This window comes from Pantherophis guttatus, chromosome 11, assembly GCF_059756535.1.
Source record: "Pantherophis guttatus breed Tessera chromosome 11, ASM5975653v1, whole genome shotgun sequence".
NCBI lineage: Eukaryota > Metazoa > Chordata > Lepidosauria > Squamata > Colubridae > Pantherophis > Pantherophis guttatus.
The window spans coordinates 2,155,310-2,174,051 of NC_142073.1; the positions used below are offsets into that span (position 1 = coordinate 2,155,310).

At 48.0% G+C, this 18,742-nt stretch overlaps 1 protein-coding gene across 2 annotated transcripts; it reads right to left on the reverse strand.

Annotated features, from left to right (window-relative positions):
- Nucleotides 1-1,060: 1,060 nt before the first annotated feature.
- Nucleotides 1,061-16,859, reverse strand: CLMB (calcimembrin). Of its 2 annotated transcripts, none has more exons than XM_060682477.2 (3): nucleotides 16,751-16,859; nucleotides 10,993-11,093; nucleotides 1,061-3,526 (listed from the first exon to the last, which is right to left on the reverse strand). In XM_060682477.2, exons 2-3 carry the CDS (start codon nucleotides 11,018-11,020, stop codon nucleotides 3,357-3,359), a joined length of 198 nt encoding a protein of 65 aa, XP_060538460.1. In that variant the 5' UTR covers nucleotides 11,021-11,093; nucleotides 16,751-16,859; the 3' UTR covers nucleotides 1,061-3,356. The 2 variants fall into 2 exon arrangements, with proteins under 2 accessions (XP_060538460.1, XP_087733235.1); XM_087877109.1 differs by lacking the exon at nucleotides 16,751-16,859 and adding an exon at nucleotides 16,319-16,555.
- Nucleotides 16,860-18,742: the final 1,883 nt, after the last annotated feature.

The window sequence follows — 18,742 nt, forward strand, 5'->3', positions numbered from 1 at the left end:
GTAGGACCAGGGGTGAAATCCAATTTTTTTTTTACTACCGGTTCTGTGGGTGTGGCTTGGTGGGCGTGGCAGGGGAAGGATACTGCAAAATCTCCATTCCCTCCCCACTCTGGGGCCAGCCAGAGGTGGTATTTGCCGGTTCTCCAAACTAGTCAAAAAATTCCGCTACCGGTTCTTCAGAACCTGTCAGAACCTGCTGGATTTCACCCCTGGGTAGGACCAACTAACTTGGCTGAAATTGCAAGGGAAAAGTTGCAGATTTTGCAACTCACTATTGGTTTGCAAAAATGTTTGTCTTCTTTTGTAGGAGGGCTGTATGATTATTATCCTTCTCATCTTCCTTCTCATCTTTTCTACTACCTTCTCCTATTGGTATCTATGATTTATCACTTGTTGTATCTCATGATTAATGATTGTAATCATTACAATCTATGATCTATGATAGATGACTTATCACTTTGTTGTTGTAGGTACATTGAGAAGTTATGCACCGGAGATAAATTCCTTGTGTGTCCAATCACACTTGGCCAATAAATAATTCTATTCTATTTTGGTATCTCTTCAGCCTCTACATTGAAGAACCCCAAAACAGATCATCTGGTGGCTACAGATTAAACCCCCAAATGGCCTCAATGACCCTTAGAGTGCTAACGACCAGATGACTGCAAAGACTAGAAATCCTTCCATCCCCCATTATTCAGTCAGAACTGAAGAAGCTTCTTGGTTGGGAAGCAAAACATTTTCAAGGGAAAAAAAACCCCAAGAAAGTTCAGTTGCCTTTTGGAAAAAGCACTTTTGGGACATCCAAGACCTGGATGATCGAGAAGCCCCGTAGATATTTGAGGATGACACCTGTGAAGGGCACTCCATTGTTCTATGGGAAGCTCTTAGATCACTGTTTCTTAACCTTGAGAATGTGTGGACTTCAACTCCCAGAATTCCCCTTCTGGCACAAGATCAAACACACACAGCTTTGGACATATAAGGAATTGGAGACGATAGTTGTGTTGGAGAGAGAAAAGAGCTTGTTCTGAACAGAATAAACAGCTCAACATAAACATCAGGTGGAAAAATTTTTTAATGTGGTGTAATAAAACTGTGATGCTTTATAAATATTCCACCCACTCCAAAGACTTGGAAAACATGACTTTTCAAGGAGGAAAAAAAAAACTAGAACATGCCAATTCATGCTAAATTGGAAACAAAACACTCAGTCGGATCTCGCATTCAATTAAAACGTTTGCATCTCATTTGAATGAACCTGGAGGCATGAAACAATGATTGAAAACTGAATGTCTGTTTTGCAACCATTATAAAATGGGATAAAGGGGGGGGGGAAACTGCACCCCACCTTCTTATATAGCCGAGCTTGAGAGACTCGGGGAACAATCCTTGGGGATTTATTCCAAAAATACATTCCATCTGGAATTATAAGTCCATCGTCTTTCATCCTGAGTGTAGAACACAGGTTGAGTCGGTTTTAATTGCTTCATGGCACAAAGTTGGTGGAGAGAGTTTTGATGCCTTTGATCAAGAGTCAAAATCTGGCTATGGAAAAGAACGGCTTCATCACTGGACAGCTGTTTGTCCAGAATGGTATACGGTCTCCTGCTCAAGCAGGGGATGGACTAGAAGACCTCCAAGGTCCCTTCCAGCTCTATTCTAGTCTGATTTGATGATGTCAGTCTTGATGGAAACCAATGGTGATCTCTTATGCCATTCATCTTAGATTAGGATCATTCTATCCACAACTAAACCCACTATTTTACTCTCTCATTGGCTGTGAATGAAATCCATCTGACTTCTTTCCATTCCGGCATTAAGTGGCAAGGAAGACAACGTTCCCTCCAACAGAGAATCTTTCTGGCTGGATGAAAATCACCTTCCTTCTCAATTTTTTTAATGAAACTTTGTTTTGATTGTGGAAAGGAGGCAGCCTACATCACTAAAGTCACGAGGGCAGCACTGCAGACCACACAACTGATGCAAACTGGTGCGAATCAGATTTGTGTACAATGAAGTCAACCCCACTGATCATTATGGAATTTCACTCATGGCATGTGGCCTGGAAACCCAAATTTTTGGAAATTAAGGTTTCACTGCATTCCTTATGCTGTGAGTCAAGTCTGTCTTCTCCAATCTAGTACCCATCCAAAGCGTTGTACCACAGCAACCATCGTTTCCAATCAGAATGGCTCCTGAGGGCACCAGCCTAGGATGCTTTCTTCATCTTGGCACCTTCTGGAGACACCAGGAGAAAAACAGCACCCAGAACAAATGGAGAGGACAGATGCTAGGTTGAAGACAGTCAGATTTGGCCCCTATCCTGCCCCCACCATGTCACTTGCAAGTACAGAACCCTCTTCTTGGAGAAGCTCAAACTAAATAGAATCTCCATAACCTTCCTTCCCAGTCCCATCCAATTAGCCCAATTCCTAACCGGGTTAGCAAAATCACGACAAGTCTGTTAATTCCCTATCAGGTCTATGGCTTCTTTACTCTTGGAGAAAGTTCCCTGCTTAGGGTCAAGTTTTACTTAAACCCATTCCCAGGTTCTTCATTAGTTGCTTCTAAGACCTAGAGACCACCTCTACCTGAAAAGAAGGACCAGGGGAGAAAACCAAGGGCACTTTTCCTCCATCCACTCAGGATCTTGGAGCAAAACAGAGTTAGATTGTTTTGTTAAAGTAGTCTTACATCCCAGTTCGCAGAGGGACATCTGCTGGAAGGGTTGCCCCATCCACCTTGAACACAACAGAAAAAACCCAGGAGAATTTAGTGTTGCTCAGAAGGAGGGACCATCCAAACAGGAGATCGAGCAGCAGCTGCAAAAAAAGAAAGCCATATGACTTCAGTCTTTGCTCTTGAAATCATCCCATTTCTCCTTAAATCTGCTCTTAGATATCAACAGAGGATCTGGATCTTCTGTGCAAGTCAGTGTTCTTTCCCTTCAGACAATGACCTAGGCTGGGTCCAAGTTGAGCAACATCACTAAAGAACTTGGAAGCCATCAGCAGGTCTTGCTGCCAAGTATCTCCCCACCCATCCATTGCTCCACAATCCTTACGATCACCACAGATCTTCTTCCAAGTAGACACCGGCTTGGCAGATTCCTTGAACGACCCTTTGCCTGTTCCAGGTCTGCAACAGGTTCCATGGTCTCAAGGGTGAGTGAGGTATATCTGGAGATGTTGGTCCATTTTTAAACAGCCCGGCAAAAGGGAGAAGAAATGGGAGTTTGCAAAACTCAGAGGCTGGAGAAGTTCTTCATCAAGATGTTGGAGAACCCCGTTCTCTAGCAATGCCATGGGCTGCCTCTTCTCCTTGGCCGGGAGGCTGCATCTCTGCCTTCTGGTTCAGCAGGTGTCTTGGGGTTCATCACTATCCAGGCTGGGCTCTCTCAAGAGCGCCTTCCCCGTGGGGGTCGGAGGAGTGATAATAATATCTGGGACTCTTAGCCTTTTCTCAGCCATGACGGCCACATCGCTGCTGCCGACCCCAGCACCGCTTACACACATTTTGAAGCCTGAAAGAGAGAGAGAAAGTGAGGAACATCCAGATGTTTCTTGTGGCACCTGGCGGCAATTGAGAAAGGAAATAAATTCCCAAATGAACCAGATGGTCCCTCCCTTTGACCTAAAAGCCATCCCAGGACCTATATTTGACAGCCCATCTCCTAATCTCTCTGCAACTAGAAAGAGTCCCCAACTCTTTCTTACTCACTGCCCATGCGGTCAAGGTGATCTTGGAGACCCAAGATCTACCACCTGCTCTTTGGCAGTCTTCTTACATGGTGTGACTTCATCATGATGTAAAGACAATTCCAGAAGATCTTGAATGAGCTGGGGTTACCCTGAATATAAACCATGCTTTTGCAATGATATCCAGCTGCTTCCAACCAGAAATGATAGATATCCCACCTTCTTTGCTAGCTACAAAGTCAAACGTGTTGTACGGATGTCCTCTAGTGGGCATGCCAGGGATGGCCGCCTCTGGACTGACCTCACCTAAATAGGATTAATTCGGGAGACATCACCCTTTCCTGAACCAGAGGAAATATTCCGTGGGAAATCAGGGCGATGGAGAGTCAGGAATCAATCGTTTGGGATGTGGGGAAGGGAAGACGAAGGCAAAGAGATCTAGCAGGTTCCATCAGCAGTACAAATGGAGGGACGGGACAGGACCGTTTGGGTACATCAACAACCCTCTGAGGAGAATGGCTGTAGTTGGGATCTTACCCAATGAGGACTGTGTGCGTCTCTTGCAGCAGCTAACCTCTTAGCAGAGATCTTTCCACAGACTGAAGAGATCAACTAATGATTGAATGTTCTTCCTTGAATTTCTCAAAAATGGCAGGGGGCTACGACTGGGTTGCAAATTTCTCAATTTATCTGTGCACGATCTAAAAAAGGTTCTCGTGTATTTGTGGTGAGTCCACCTACTAGGTGGCTTCACCGGGATGTAGGAGGAGAAGAAAAAAATGCCCGTTTTCCATCTGATTCTCCTGTACCATGCCTCCTTTTCTTTATCTATCCCGCTTAGTTGATTTTTTTTTAAGCAAAGCAATTAGCTTAATGACCATAACAGCGGCAGCAGTGATTCACTTAACAACCTTGTTGTAAAATTGGGTGTGATTCACTCATTTACCGCCTTGCTTAGCAGTGGACATTCTGGGCCCAATTGTGGCCCTAAGCCAAGGACTAATTGTAGTTCCTTGATTGTTTTGCCTACTGTTTCTTGCATCTTCTCTGGCTCAACAATATCCCAAAAACCGACCTAAAACTCAACCTCATAAATTGTGTCACAGTCAGAACAGAACTAAGCCCAGCAGGGTGTCCCAAAACAATGGATGGAAACTAAACAAGGAGAGAAGCAACCTGGAATTAAGGAGAAACTTCCTAACAGTGAGGTCAATTAACCAGTGGAACAGTTTGCCACAAGAAGTTGTGGGTGCTCCATTACTGGATGTTTTTAAGACTGGACAACCACTTGTCTGGAATGGTATAGGGGCTGCTTGAGCAGGGGGTTAGACTAGAAGACCTCCAAGATCCCTTCCAGCTCTATTCTGGTTGATTGTTTGCCATTTTAAGGCTTTTGCATTAAAAGTTCTATTTCTAAGGAAAACCGAGTGCTCGGTTTGCAAAGTGGGCAGGACAGGAACGAAGCCGGCAGAAAAACAAAGAGGTTAATATGAAACTAATAATAAATTCGCCTGCTTTTCCTCGGAGGACTTAGTTTTTTTTTTTTTTTTTGAACCCCTGTGCTTAGGCTTGGCCACTCGCTGCCTGGGCTGTGGTGTCCCGGAGGGATTGGCACAAGAGGACAGAGGCAGCGTTGCAAAAGTCCCCACTTCAGTGGCGCTTTGAGAGGAGAGCCTGCGTCACTCAAGACGTAGTTCGCAACCTCTCTGCCTTCCTGGCTTGCCACACGATGATATTTAAGCAGAACAGGCTCAACAGGCTATTAACAAGAGGACTGTTTGTTTGGAGATCAATATGAGGTCTTTCTCTCCAGCTGGTGGATAAACCTGCATTAAGGCCCAAAGCCAAAATCTTTAGTGTGTCCCCGATGGATGTAATTTACAAATGCATTTGCCGGCTGCACGGAGCAAGCCACTGGGTGCCTTTTACGCATAAAGGGCTAGGCTGGGTCCCTGCTACGTTCACGAGGCAGGGCGACTGCCGGAGGCACGTCAGCGAACCTCGTGGTCAGCACTTAATGGCTTTAGGACTTGGGTTGATGATGCAAAGAGCCGGAGGGAGCTCAAGCTATTCTCCAAAGCACCTGAGGGCAGGACAAGAAGCAACGGATGGAAGAAGCAACCTAGAACCCTCCGATCCCCTAAGATATAGTGACATCCAAAGGTTAAGACTGCGCTGGGGAGATTAAAAGGTTTGCATTTTAAGTAGGAACATAATCTAATGGTCTGCAGGAATAACAAGAGTCGAAGGGAGGGAGGGAGGGAGGGAGGAGAAATTTATTTTATTGCACCCTTCCAGACTTGGTTAACTAACTAGTTGAAGATTGGGAGAGGAGAGGGGAAAGAAAGAAAGAAAGAAAGAAAGAAAGAAAGAAAGAAAGAAAGAAAGAAAGAAAGAAAGAAAGAAAGAAAGAGATAAATAAATGAATAAATGAATAAATGAATGAATGAATGAATGAATGAATAAATAAATAAATAAATAAATAAATAAATAAATAAATAAATAAATAAATAAATTTCAGTGTGGCACTGAGAAGGCACCACATTGGTTGGCTGAGTTTATTTTTCTTCCAGCCGTGAAAAATTGTTGGTATCAACTTGCAGAAGAAATGAGTCAGCAGCATCTGCAGGAAGTGGTCAAAAAGTCAAGCTGGCCACTGTGGTGGAAACAACGGAAGCTTCACCTGTTGTGCAGGTGCATCGGGCAAGGTCAGCCAAGCTCTGCCATCTGCTGAGGCTAAAAGTCAAATCTATTTCCTGCGGGCTAAGCTTAATTCCTGGTCACTTCACGAAGCTGCCCGTGGGTTTCCGGACAGCCGACAGTCCTGGCTTTCCCACCCAGGGACAAGGCAAATCTCAACCTGGTTAGTTTCTATAATCAGAGAATCTCGGCCAGCGGCTTCTGCGGTTTCACTGTCTGGATGAGCAGTGCCATCCGGGCTGCCTGTACGGAGGCTTAACAAGCAAACTTTGGGAAAAACAAAGGGCTCAGGATGGAATTTCCTGGGGCAACGCATGTAATATGCAGCGTAGGGAGCATTTGCAGAAGGATGAAGTTCCCCAGGGATGCATATCCTGATTGCTGCACCTGTTGGCTCTCTACCTGCCCCAGAGCAGATCTTTCTGGAGAAGAGAAAGATTCCTCTGAAGGGGCAGCTTTGAAACCTGACTGTCATCCCAAAGGGGGCAGGAATTATCTATAGTACATAGTCCAGTCCGTGGTTGTAGCATGGCTCTCTGGGGTAGGGGGGAGCCAGTCTAGGCCCCCCCCTGCCCCCCTGCAAGAAGACCTCCCTGGGAAGGGGAATCAGCAGGCGCTGGGCCTTTAACTCCATTAAAGCTGAGAGCACCTGCTGGCACCGGGGCTACGCAGCAGTGAAAAGCTAATGGGAAATGCAATATTTAGCATTTGTCCCAATTACCCAGCGAGAGAGCGGAGCACATCGAAAAGGGGGAGGAGGAGGGTGGAGGAGAGGAAGGGGAGGAAGAACCTTATGAATGGTGTTTCAAGAAGAGAAGGAGGTGGCGGAGGAAGAACTGGAGGAGAAAAAGGAGAAGAGGGGGAAGGAGGAGGAGAAATAGGAGTAGGGGAAGGGGAAGAGATGGAGGAGGAGAAATGAGAAGAGGGAAGAGGAGGAGTGATTAAAGGAGAAGGAGGAGAAAGAGAAAGGAGGAGAAGAAGGAGGAAAAGAGAAGGAGAAGGAGGAGGAGGAAGAGAGGAAGGAGAAGAAGGAAAAAGGAGGAGAAATAAACAGTGCTTCAAAAAGAAGAAGTGGAGGAAGAAGCAGCAGTCACAATGGAAGAGGAGGAGAGAGAGTACTCTCTGAATTGGGGCTTCCATCCCTCCTCTGCCTCTACCACACACACACACCCTGCTTGGGACATGAGGAAGCCCTCTCTCCTGGAGGATGCTCTTGGGTCTACCGCCATATCATCTGCTTCTTCTGCCAACTCACTCATCTTGCTGGCTTGGGACCCTCAGAGAGGCTGCCCTTTCAGAGCCTGATCGCTAGACATGCTGGAGGGGGAGGCGAGGCAGGGGTGGGGAGGATAGGTTCCCATTACATTACTTATAAGTAAGTCCGGAGCAGGGCTTGTGTTGGAGTTGGCCTCTGCATCGCCTTCCCCATTTCCAGGCAAAGACTCATGATCCCTCCCTCTTCTCTGGGCTGGCTTTTAAAGTCACACCCGATCATTTTGATTGTTCTTAATGGTCTGGGTTTCAGGGCAGCTTGCAAAGGGCTCTCAGCGTAGAGAGAAACGTAGCTCAAAACCGACCTGCCTATTCGGGCTGCCAAAGGAAGCAGCCCATTGGGCCCTGAGGCACCCATAGAGACCCAAAGACAATCCAAATCGGGGTGGGTGAACAGTGAGCAACTTCTTAAGATAGCTTGCAGGTCCTCTCGGACTTCCTTCTCTGCTATCGGTGAATGCACCTCTTATTCCTCGCAGATGAAGGCGCGTATACGGTATGTGTCCCAGCATAATGTGGCAGGATCCAATCGGAGTCGGTCACGGGGACCAAAGGTTTATTCTTCCAAGCTTTCGTGTTCGCCCATCATCAGGGAATTTCTCTCTCTCTCTCTCTCCATTCAATTTCACAGCTACTACGATTGTTGGCCGAGCAGGGACAAAAACAGCCGGGGAAATGACTGAAGTCTGGGAAACAGGCCCCTTGTCAGTCAACAGGAGAGATGATTTACCTGCAGTTTATCAGGTACTTAGGTGCCAAACAGCGGCACAAGGAAACAATCGGTGACTTAATAACTAGCCACCAACACCCTAATTAGCAACTAAAAGCTACATACAACCAAGTATAAATACAACGCACGGAACAGCCCTGTGCATATATTCTGGAGAGAGAGAAGTTCCCCAGTGATGGGATCCAGCATGAGCCCGAAAGCTTAGAAGAATAAACCTTTGGTCCTGATGACAGACTCAGGTTGGATCTTTCCTTTCCTTTCCTTTCCTTTCCTTTCCTTTCCTCCCCTTCCCTTTCCTTTTCCCTTCCCTATTCCTTCTTTCCTTTCCTCCCTCCCTCTTTTTACTTGTTTCCTTTTCTTCTTTCCCACCTTCCTTCTTCTTCTTTTCCTTTCCTTCTTTCCTTTCCTTTCCTTTCCTTTCCCTTCCTTTCCTTTCCTTTCCTTCTTTCCTTTCCTCTCCTTCTTTCCTTTCCTTTCCTTTCCTTTCCTTTTCCCTTCCCCATTACTTCTTTCCTTTCCTCCCTCCCTCTTTTTACTTGTTTCCTTTTCTTCTTTCCTACCTTCCTTCTTCTTTTCCTTTCCTTCTTTCCTTTCCTTTCCTTTCCTTTCCTTTCCTTTCCTTTCCTTTCCTTTCCTTTCCTTTCCTTTCCTTTCCCTTCCTTCCTTCCCTTCCTTTCCTTTTTCCTTTTTCCTTTCCCTTCCCCATTCCTTCTTTCCTTTCCTTCCTCCCTCCCTCTTTTTACTTCTTTCCTTCTCTTTCCTACCTTCCTTCTTCTTTCCCTTTCCCTTTCCCTTTCCCCTTCTCCTTTGGTTTTGCATCCACAGGTGCTGCAGGACACTTTGCCGACTCCCAAGAATTCCTGCCAAGTCTGATTTGAAGTAGGCAAGGGGGAGGGAGAGAGCGAGGGGGGAGGGTTGCGTATGTCGTAGGTGGCTTTTGGCTCAGTTTAAGGCAGCCATAAAACCTTCTTGCTTAGAAAGCCAAGCCGGAGTGAACGGTGCCAAAGGTCTTCGCCCAATTTTTCCGGAAGGAAAAAAAAGTCTGCCAATCCTGCAAGCGGCAGCTTTTAGTCTTCCATTAGCCTTCCATGTGCTTCCCTTCACTGCTGAGAAGACACATTTTGCCATTTCTACTTAACAAATGATCAGGGTGGGTAATGCACAACCTTCCAAACTAGTTTGCAACACCCAGAGATTGTCAACCCCCTCCGGGAGAAAGTCATTAAAAACACACACACAATTTCCTCCAGACGGATTTGAAGGCACATAAATGCAGACATAAATAAACCCATCCAAACTAAACAACTCTACAGCCAAAGGAAACAACTCAAAATAGAGGGGAAAAACAACTGAAAACAAAAAAAAAACAAAATAATGACTGCTTTGCAGAGCACAATTGCAACCCTCATCCTCTTGGCCCAAAATAATCATTTTTAAAGTTCAGGTTATGACTCAGCCTGGCCAAGGACTAGCTTTGTACAGCCTAGCTAAAATAAAAGCACTCTGCATATGTTTAGAAGAAAGTCTGTAGCAGGGGTGAAATCCAGCAGGTTCGGACAGGTTCTGGAGAACCGGTAGCGGAAATTTTGAGCAGTTCGGCGAACCGGCAAATACCACCTCCGGCTGGCCCCAGGAGTGGGGAAGGAATGGGGATTTTGCAGTATCCTTCCCCTGCCACACCCACCAAGCCACGCCCCACCAAGCCACACCTACAGAACTGGTAGTAAAAAAAAAATGGATTTCACCACTGGTCTGTAGGGTTTATATCAGAGGGTTTCAATCCCTGGCAACTTTAAAATGGGTGGACGTCAACTCCCCAAATTCCCCAGCCAACAAACCCTGCCTGAAACATTAGGAGGGTGGATCATTTTTTGTGGAGAACTTTCTCTAATATCTAACCAGTTAGTTAACAAGTCTGGAAATGTCTTCTTCCTTCCTTCTTCCTTCCTCCCTCCTTCCCCTCCCCTCCCTTCCTCTCTCCCTCCCTCCCATCCCATCCCCTCTCCCTTTCCTTCCTTCCTTCCTCTCTCCCTCCCCTCTCCCCTCCCTCCCTCCCTCCCTTCCTTCCTTCCTTCCTTCCTTCCTTCCTTCCTTCCTTCCTTCCTTCCTTCTTTCTTCAGGGCATTGAAGTCCACCCATCTTAAAGTTACCAAAGTTGAAAAACACTGCTTTGTATTAAAGAGGAATTATTTTTTCCCATATTTCAACCACCGTAGCCCTATCAAAACCCAGACCAACCTACTCGAAGGAACCCTTTGAACCGTAAAGTCTCTTCAATAAATATCCAACTCTCTTCTTGGTTAGGAGTGGCCCCTTTTACATCCGTAGGCTTGGACCTCTCCACCCTCTGCGTGGAAACCACCTCCACATCACCACCTATTTCTTGCTGAGAAAAGCCACAGCTGAATGAGAAGCAGAGGAGAGGAGAGGAGAGACCTAAGTGCTCTTTTGGCTGCTAACGCTCCCTCCAGCTTCCTGGCCCAATCTCTCAAAGACCATCACACGCCATTATCGTTCGTCGGCACATCCATTCCTCCCTCTCAGCATCTTCTCTTCTCCCTTCCCAGCGGAGTGGAGTTTTCCTCTTACCTTTCAGGCAGGAGATGTTAAGGCCCATGGTTTCATCCTTTTAACCAGGGGGGCAAGTCAGAGGCCGAAAGATCCGCCACCGCGGCTTAGCTTCATGAAGGCTGGGGGGAAAAAGGGAGATGTGGGATTGTTGAAGCTTGGAAACAGACACAACTTCGCAGTACAGCTTTCAAAACAACTCCCCGTCTCAAGGCCCTGTGGAAACTCAGCTGCCATGAAAAAGAACAGAACAAAAACAAATCCTGCCTAAAACATTCGGAGGCCAACTCTTCTTTTGTTAAAACCTTTCTCCAATCTTTAACCAGTTAGTTAACCAAGTCTGAAAGAGTCCAATAGAAGAGAGTTTTTCCTTCCTTCCTTCCTTCCTTCCTTCCTTCCTTCCTTCCTTCCTTCCTTCCAGCAGTTAGTTAACCAAATCTGGAAGGGTCCAATACAAGAGAGTTTTTCCTTCCTTCCTTCCTTCCTTCCTTCCTTCCTTCCTTCCTTCCTTCCTTCCTTCCTTCCTTCCTTCCAGCAGTTAGTTAACCAAATCTGGAAGGGTCCAATACAAGAGAGTTTTTCCTTCCTTCCTTCCTTCCTTCCTTCCTTCCTTCCTTCCTTCCTTCCTTCCTTCCCTCCCTCCCTCAAGCCTCTCCTCTCTCACACTCACCCAGGGGAGAGTTCTACAGAAAAGAGGCAGGCTGGGAGAGGCTACCAGGATCTCTCAAAAATGCTGTAGGATGCGTTGTTAATTATACCAGATTAGACCTACGGGTTAGGGCATTGGGTCTCGGTGTGTCATGTAACACAGGAATTTTCCATTTCTTTTTACGGTAAAAGCACCTGTTGGTATCCCTCATCTGGAGGCAAAGGTCCTGGGAGGGAGAGCTCGCTGGGTGTCAATGAAGCACCTGCAGCTTCCCGTGGGAGCCATCCAGCTGTTGAAGAGCCTGTGTTTTAATGTGTAGGGTGGAATCCACTGAGGCAGGGGCCACATTCAGACATAGCTTCAATTGTTGCTCCACCACCAAGCTGCCAGCTTATCTCGAGCACACTGCTGCGGGCATAACAAGAGCCCAGCAGAAAATGTTTCCCTGACTGTCACTTTCCTTGGATGGGGAACAATTGGACCTATCAATGCAGAAAAGAGGGCAATTTCATCAGGCTTCAATTTAATCATTAACTTCTGATCAGCTCCTGAAACCCAGCGGGGCTATTGCCGCCAACTGCTATAAAAAGCCAATTTCCAGGCGTGACATGACTCGGAGATTCCATCGGCGGTCGGTTGGGATCCCGGGGAAGGAATCTAGCTCTTCAATGCTTCCCTGGTCTCGGTTTAAAGGAAAGATTCCAAGATATGCCAGCCATTCAGCAGAAGGCGATTGAGGAGGGGAATGGGAGAACATTTATTGGTGGGTGAGAAAGTCGAGGACCTTGCCAGAAATGTCAAGGAGCGCCACACAGCTCAAAGAACAGCCCTGCAGATGTTTCAGAGGCCCCAATTTTGCATCAAATAGAGCAATCCTCCGATGCTGTTCTCTCAGGCTGTCTGAGGTTTCAGAAGAGGGAGAAAATTCAACAGGAAGGGCCTCGCCAGATGTTGATTTGGCTGAGTTCCTGTTTAATCAGGAGTGTGGAATATCTGATTTGAGGGCTTCATACAGGATCCTTTCTGGAACCTCCACTTTTTTCAAGCCCCCAAATTTAGGGGTGGGGGTTGGCACTGGGCTGGAAAAGGAGTTGAGGGGCAAAATGACTCCCTTACATTTTGTAGAGGCATAAAATATCACTTTTTCCAACGTTAAAAACCCCTGAAGCTCCTTTCAAAATGGGCTTTGTCCAGGGGTGAAATGCTCCTGGATCGGACCGGATCGCGCGATCCGGTAGCGATTTTTTTTCCTGTGGTTCGGCGATCCGGTAGCGTTCACCGCCTGGGTGTCATTACTACCTGGTTTTAACCAGGAAGTAATGTTTTTTTTACCTTCTATGCATTTGCTTCTGAACCAGTAAGGAAGGTAAGTAGATTTCACCCCTGGCTTTGTCCCCATCTAATTTGGAAATGTAACATTGTCCCGCCACCCAATGTCCCACGGACCCTGGAGTACCTGTGAGCAGGTAGAAATGGTGGTCACCTTGAGTTAGGCAACAAGGACCTTTTGGGGAAGGGAGGGAATGGGGGGCAGCTTAACTCCATATCTCTAGATACTGAATGGCTTTGTTTTTTAAAGAATTCAACTTTTGCACCTAGACAAAAATGCTAATTTAAAACAGGATAAAAAAAACCCCATCTCGGCTTGCTTGTGTAAAATTTGTTTTCATCCCTTCCTGAGAATTGAACAAATGTGCGTGCTCAGGTTTGAAAAGGCATTTCAACAATTGGATGACAAGAAAAGTTCCCTCCCTCCCGAAGGATTTGATGTTCCCACTTCTTCACACAATGTTTGCCTGAAACAGAATCTGGGTATTATTTATAGCGGGCACGATGGCTCTGCCAGGAGAGTGGAAGAAATTGCAAATGGAAAGTGCAAACAGTCAATGTATACCCACCAACAATACGGAACCAGATGTTGCTGAACATCCCAATGGCCCCCACCAGCCTGGCAGGTGATGAATTTCAGCAACAGCTGGGAAGTTTCATGTTTCTTTCTCCTGATATAGACCAGGCAAATGAGCTATATAACTGGGGGGGGGGGGGACCACTTGTTTGCAGCTGAAAATCACAGGGTATGTGATTACCCTGGTTAGTGTATTAACAGTACCAATAGAAGAGAATATTTGTAGCTCAAGGTTGAAATGAGAGGGTCCTTGGTGGTCTCTGAGCGTGATTGTTTTCTTGCAGCCCTTTCATTATCCAAACTAGATAATGTCATCAGTGCTAGAAGACAGCGGAATTTGCAGGGAGGAGGAGGAGGAGGAGGAGGAGGAGGAGGAGGAGGTGGAGGAGGAGGAGGAGGAGGAACGCCCTTGGTGCTCTCTGAACTTGGTAGTTTCTTTGCAGACATTTCATTACTCAAACTAGGTAACAAAATCAGTGCTAGAAGAGAATGGGGGATGTTGGGAGGAGGAGGAGGAGGAGGAGGAAGAGGAGAAGGAGGACTGTGGGATCCTTGGTGCTTTCTGAGTTTGGCGCTTTTCTTGCAGACATTTCATGACCCAACTAGAGAACATCTAGCTAGCACTAAGGACTTCACAGAAAGAGAAACCCAGATAAACATGGATTAACACCAGACAAACAATCAAGCAGAAAACAATACCCTAATCAAAAAACTACTAAGAAAAAAAAAACACATTCCCACGAATACTGACAATGGTGGGTTTCAATTTGGTTCTGTGGGTGTGGCTTGGTGGGTGTGGCATGGCTTGGTGGGCGTGGCTTGGTGGGCATGGCAGGGGAAGGATACTGTAAAATCACCATTCCCACCCCACTCCAGGGGAAGGATACTGTAAAATCTCCATTCCCTCCCCAATCCAGGGGAAGATTACTGCAAAATCCCCATTTCCTCCCAATCAGCTGGGACTTGGGAGGCAGAGAATAGATGTGGGCAGGGCCAGTCAGAATTTTTACTACCGGTTCTCCGAACTACTCAAAATTTCCGCTACCGGTTCTTCAGAACTGGTCAGAACCTGCTGAAACCCACCTCTGCTGATAGAGCAAATCCCTTGCATATAAATAGAGAGACAAGCCCCACTCCCTTGGGGCACTGATGGTGTTACTAAGTTGGGTAATGAAACGTCTGCAAAAAAACAAGCTCAGAGAGCACCGAGCACCCCACCGTATCACTAGCATTGAGGTGGGGATTCCTTGTTCAAAGACGTTTGTTTTTAGACACTGTTGGAATACAAGGTTCACCAACTTGCAAGCGAGCTGGGGAATTTATCACTGGCTCAACTTCACCAACATTTCAGCTTCTAGCACGACCACTATAAGTTGTGACAAAGCTAGAAAATCAAAGATTGTGCCTCCAAAGTAGCCATTACCAGTGACTGGATCCATCCCAGGTACCAAAGCATCTTTTCTGTGGCTGTACATGTTATTTTAACCCATCTCCTGGGGCCTGTAACCCATGATTTACGGCTTTGTATGTTATATGATCCTACTTATCTGTGGTTTATTCCACAAGCTCCAGTTGAACAAAATGTGGCTTATTTTAGGAGAGTGAACAAGGCCAATGATTAAATGTCTAGAGATGCCAAGGAGTATCCAAGTACAATTGGAAAAAATCTCACTGAATTTTAGAAAGATAGCAGAGGGCACAGCTCCAGGAGAAGAAATTGGATTCATATTTGGTGCTCAGTTGTGAGTGGAGAGACGAAGAAAATTGGACTCATTCTCCCGGCTGAGCAGAGAAAAACGGATGTTAATACATCCAGAGGACACCACAATCTTTGCACAATCTGACTTTTTAAGTCCCCCCCCCTCCCAATTATTAAGTTCCAGAGATGCTCTCTCCATCCCTCTGCAGGGATTTCTTAAGATAGGTGTCCTCCTAGTTCAGGGGTGTCCAATTTGAATTTGAAGACTTGAACTTGAACGTGAAGACCTGTGGACTTCAACTCCCAGAATACCCCAGCCAATATGGCTGACTAGGGAATTCTGGGAGATGAAGTCCACACATCTGGGTTTCCCCCTCCTTCTGGGAGCTGAAATCCACAAATCTTAAAAGTTGCCAAGGTTGGATACCTTGTTCTTATTGGTCCAGCTCACGACGGCTGCCTATTAGTGCCCCAAATGGAGCCAACTCCCTTCCTTTCAATGACCACAAGAGGAAGGAAAGTGTAGAGATACGGTTTCCGAAGAAAGCAGAACTGGAGGCGTCCACCTGGCTGAGCACACCCTTCCTGGATCGAAATCCACAATCATTGAGGTGGAAAACACCTTTCGCCTACTCCCCACGCAAGACAGCAAATCGTTTCTTGGCAATGGTCTAGCAAACCACGGGAAATCATCAATGCTCATCAAAATCGCCGCATCGATTCGTAAGAGAGTCGGAGTCGGAGACCACAAGTGGGGTTTGCCCACAGCCCTCCGGAGATTGCTGGACTACAATCCCCAGCATCCCCAGCCCCGCAGAGCCAGGGTAACAAATGCTAGGACCCCCACCCTTAGGGTTCAACAACCTTGGAAAGAGGCAGAGGAGTGAAGCGCGGCCCCCTTCCACCGCTCCGGGTCCTTCTCTTGCCAAAAGAGGGGAAAACTTCTGAAAAGTTAGGGAGGTGCGGCCACCTACACCCCCGACCCACTTGATCGTGGGGTAACCTTCCCTCCGCGATTCAGCTGAAGACGGAGCAACAGCTGGAGGGTGCCGGAAAGGAAGCGCCTTCAGGGGTGCCAACTTTTGTGACTCACCCAGATGTTCGGATCCTTTGCCCTCACCTCCGCTCGGATGTCGGGGGAGGGGGGTCTGGTCCCGGCCTGGGGGAGGGGGGCTTGCAACCCCCACGAATGATTTGGGCCCCCCACGATGGTTTAGAAGCCTCCTGCCACACCTTCCCCTCCCTCCCACTCGGGAGCCCCGCCTGTACCCCGATCCCCGCAATTCCCAGGGGAGAGCTCGGCCGGGGGAGCAGTCGGGCCAGCCGGGAAAAGGCGGAGAGGGGCGCGCGGGGAGAAGTGGAGAGGGGGACGATGCATGCAGCACGGAGCATGCAACATGCAACATGCAGCACGCACGCCCCCTCCCCCCGCCCCGGTGCAGCGCAGGCAAAGGGAGCCCCGACCACCCCTTCCTTTCCCCCCGCCCCAAGGTAGGTCCGGGCCGGACAGAGCCGAGCCACTCACCCGCTCGCGCGAACTCCAGCCGCTGACATCGCCGCGCGCCCAGCGAAGCAGCGGCGGCGGTAGCAGCCCGGGAGGCAGGGCCAGGGCGATTTGCATACACGCGATCGGGGGGGGGAGGGGGACAGGGAGGGGAGGGGGTGGGCCATCTCCGTGGACAGGCGTGCCCCGCTCCCACCCACCCCCCTCGTGGGCCGCAGGAGAGCCGAGGGAGGGTCGGGCGTTGCTGCTGCTGCATCTCGCTTCTGGCCCCGGTTTGGGGCTGCGGCTGGGGTAGGGGGGGAGCTGGCGAGGTTCCCGGGGCAAATTGGGTGGGTGGGTGGGAGAATGCTGCGTTCCTGGGGGGATGGGGAAGGGGCGGGGGCAGTCAGAAAGCCAGGGCGGGGGAGCGCTGCAGATTTTCCTGCTGCAATAAGAAGAGACGGCCGGGTTTTCCACCCGCAGATGGGATACCGTAATAAAGGGAGACCCTCAGATTGGGGGGTGCTGCTGGGGCCGACCGGAATTTGGGGGTGGGGGGGGAATCAAGACCACCCCTGTCCTCTGCACGCGCGCCGCTCCCCTCCCCGCCGCTCCACGCTTCATCCCTTCGCCTCCCTCCTTCCCCCTGGGCGAGAGGCGCATCCTCAAGGAAGCGAAGCCCCCCTCGGCCAACACCCTTTGGGTGGGTTCGTGCAAAGAGCCAGGAGCTGCGAGGGACCGGCGCTTTCCCATAATGCGGAAACTAAAGCGGAATCTACTCATAGGGCTGGTGCAAGCCCCTTGCACGCTGGCTGGGATTCTCCAACAAGTTTGGGTTGCAGGCTCCTTTCCCAGGACTAGAGAGAGAGGGAGGGGTGTGTGTGTGTGAAGGGAACTTTCCTGAAGCTATGAAAGATGAACAAAGACCCTCCCCCACCCCCCAGCAGATGTATGCCAGAAGCCTGCAGGAGACCTGCCCTCTCAGGCTGCATCTTGGTGGCATGCCAGCTTGGGCGGCTGTTTGCAGAAACGGAGGCTCTGCAAGGAAAGGTTTAAAGCAGGGGTGCCCAACCTTGCCCCTTTAAGACTTGTGGACTCCGACTCCCAGAATCCCCCAGCACAGCAGGCAACGATAGGTGCCCGTGATGTCAGAAATAGAATAGGAATTCTTTATTGGCCAAGTGTGATTGGACACACAAGGAATTTGTCTTTGGTGCATACGCTCTCAGTGTACATAAAAGAAAAGATCAAGAATCATAAGGTACAACACTTAATGATAGTCAGAGGGAAACATCAATATAAATCTTTAAGGACTGAATTGATTTCAACACAAAAGGAGATCCTTGCCCATCCCCCACCTGGTCAGAGTGAAGGAGCAGAAAGGTAAAGAATAAAATAAAAGCTCCTCTCAAAAGCTCCCTCTGAGATGTTCCAGAGCCAGAGGCACCCATGGCTGCTCTTGGACATCACATGGCTGTTCGTTCAACCAGGATCTGTGGAATCACCCACAACTTGATGTGGCCACCCACAATTTACAATCCCGAGTTCTGCTGGTCGTGTTAAGCCAGCACCAACCGATCCCCGTGGCGTTTTTTGTGCCATGAGTGACCCATCAGCCAATCATATGTCGAACAATGTGAAGAAAAAAAAAATCTACAACAGCATTGGGGAAGCAAATTTGTAGTTCCCATTTTTAGGAGCTCAGCCTGGAGGCAAAAAAAAAAAAAAAAAAAAAGCTTTTCGGCCAGTTGTTTCTATAACTCCAGATACATAAAAACTCACACCACATATCCCCAAGTTTTTTTTTTTTTAAGAGAGCAAGAAGGTTCACTGAGAATCACATCCAGCTCTGAACTTGCAATCCATCATCAGCCTAGATCTGCAAAGGAACTGCAGACCAGGCACCACGCACGATAAGGACGCTTGTGTGATGTTCCCAACGGGGATGCTTAGCCCACCAATGAAATCTGTCAATCCAGAACAGTCTGAAGGACGAGCTTGGAGTGATGGATTCCCAGAATATTTATGACCGAT

Excerpts from the sequence above, each read along its gene's own strand:
- CLMB (XM_060682477.2), bottom strand. The coding sequence starts at position 11,020 with ATGGGCCTTAACATCTCCTGCCTGAAAG. Across the intron at positions 3,527-10,992 it reads TAACATCTCCTGCCTGAAAG|GCTTCAAAATGTGTGTAAGC; the intron begins GTAAGAGGAAAA and ends TCTCTCTTTCAG.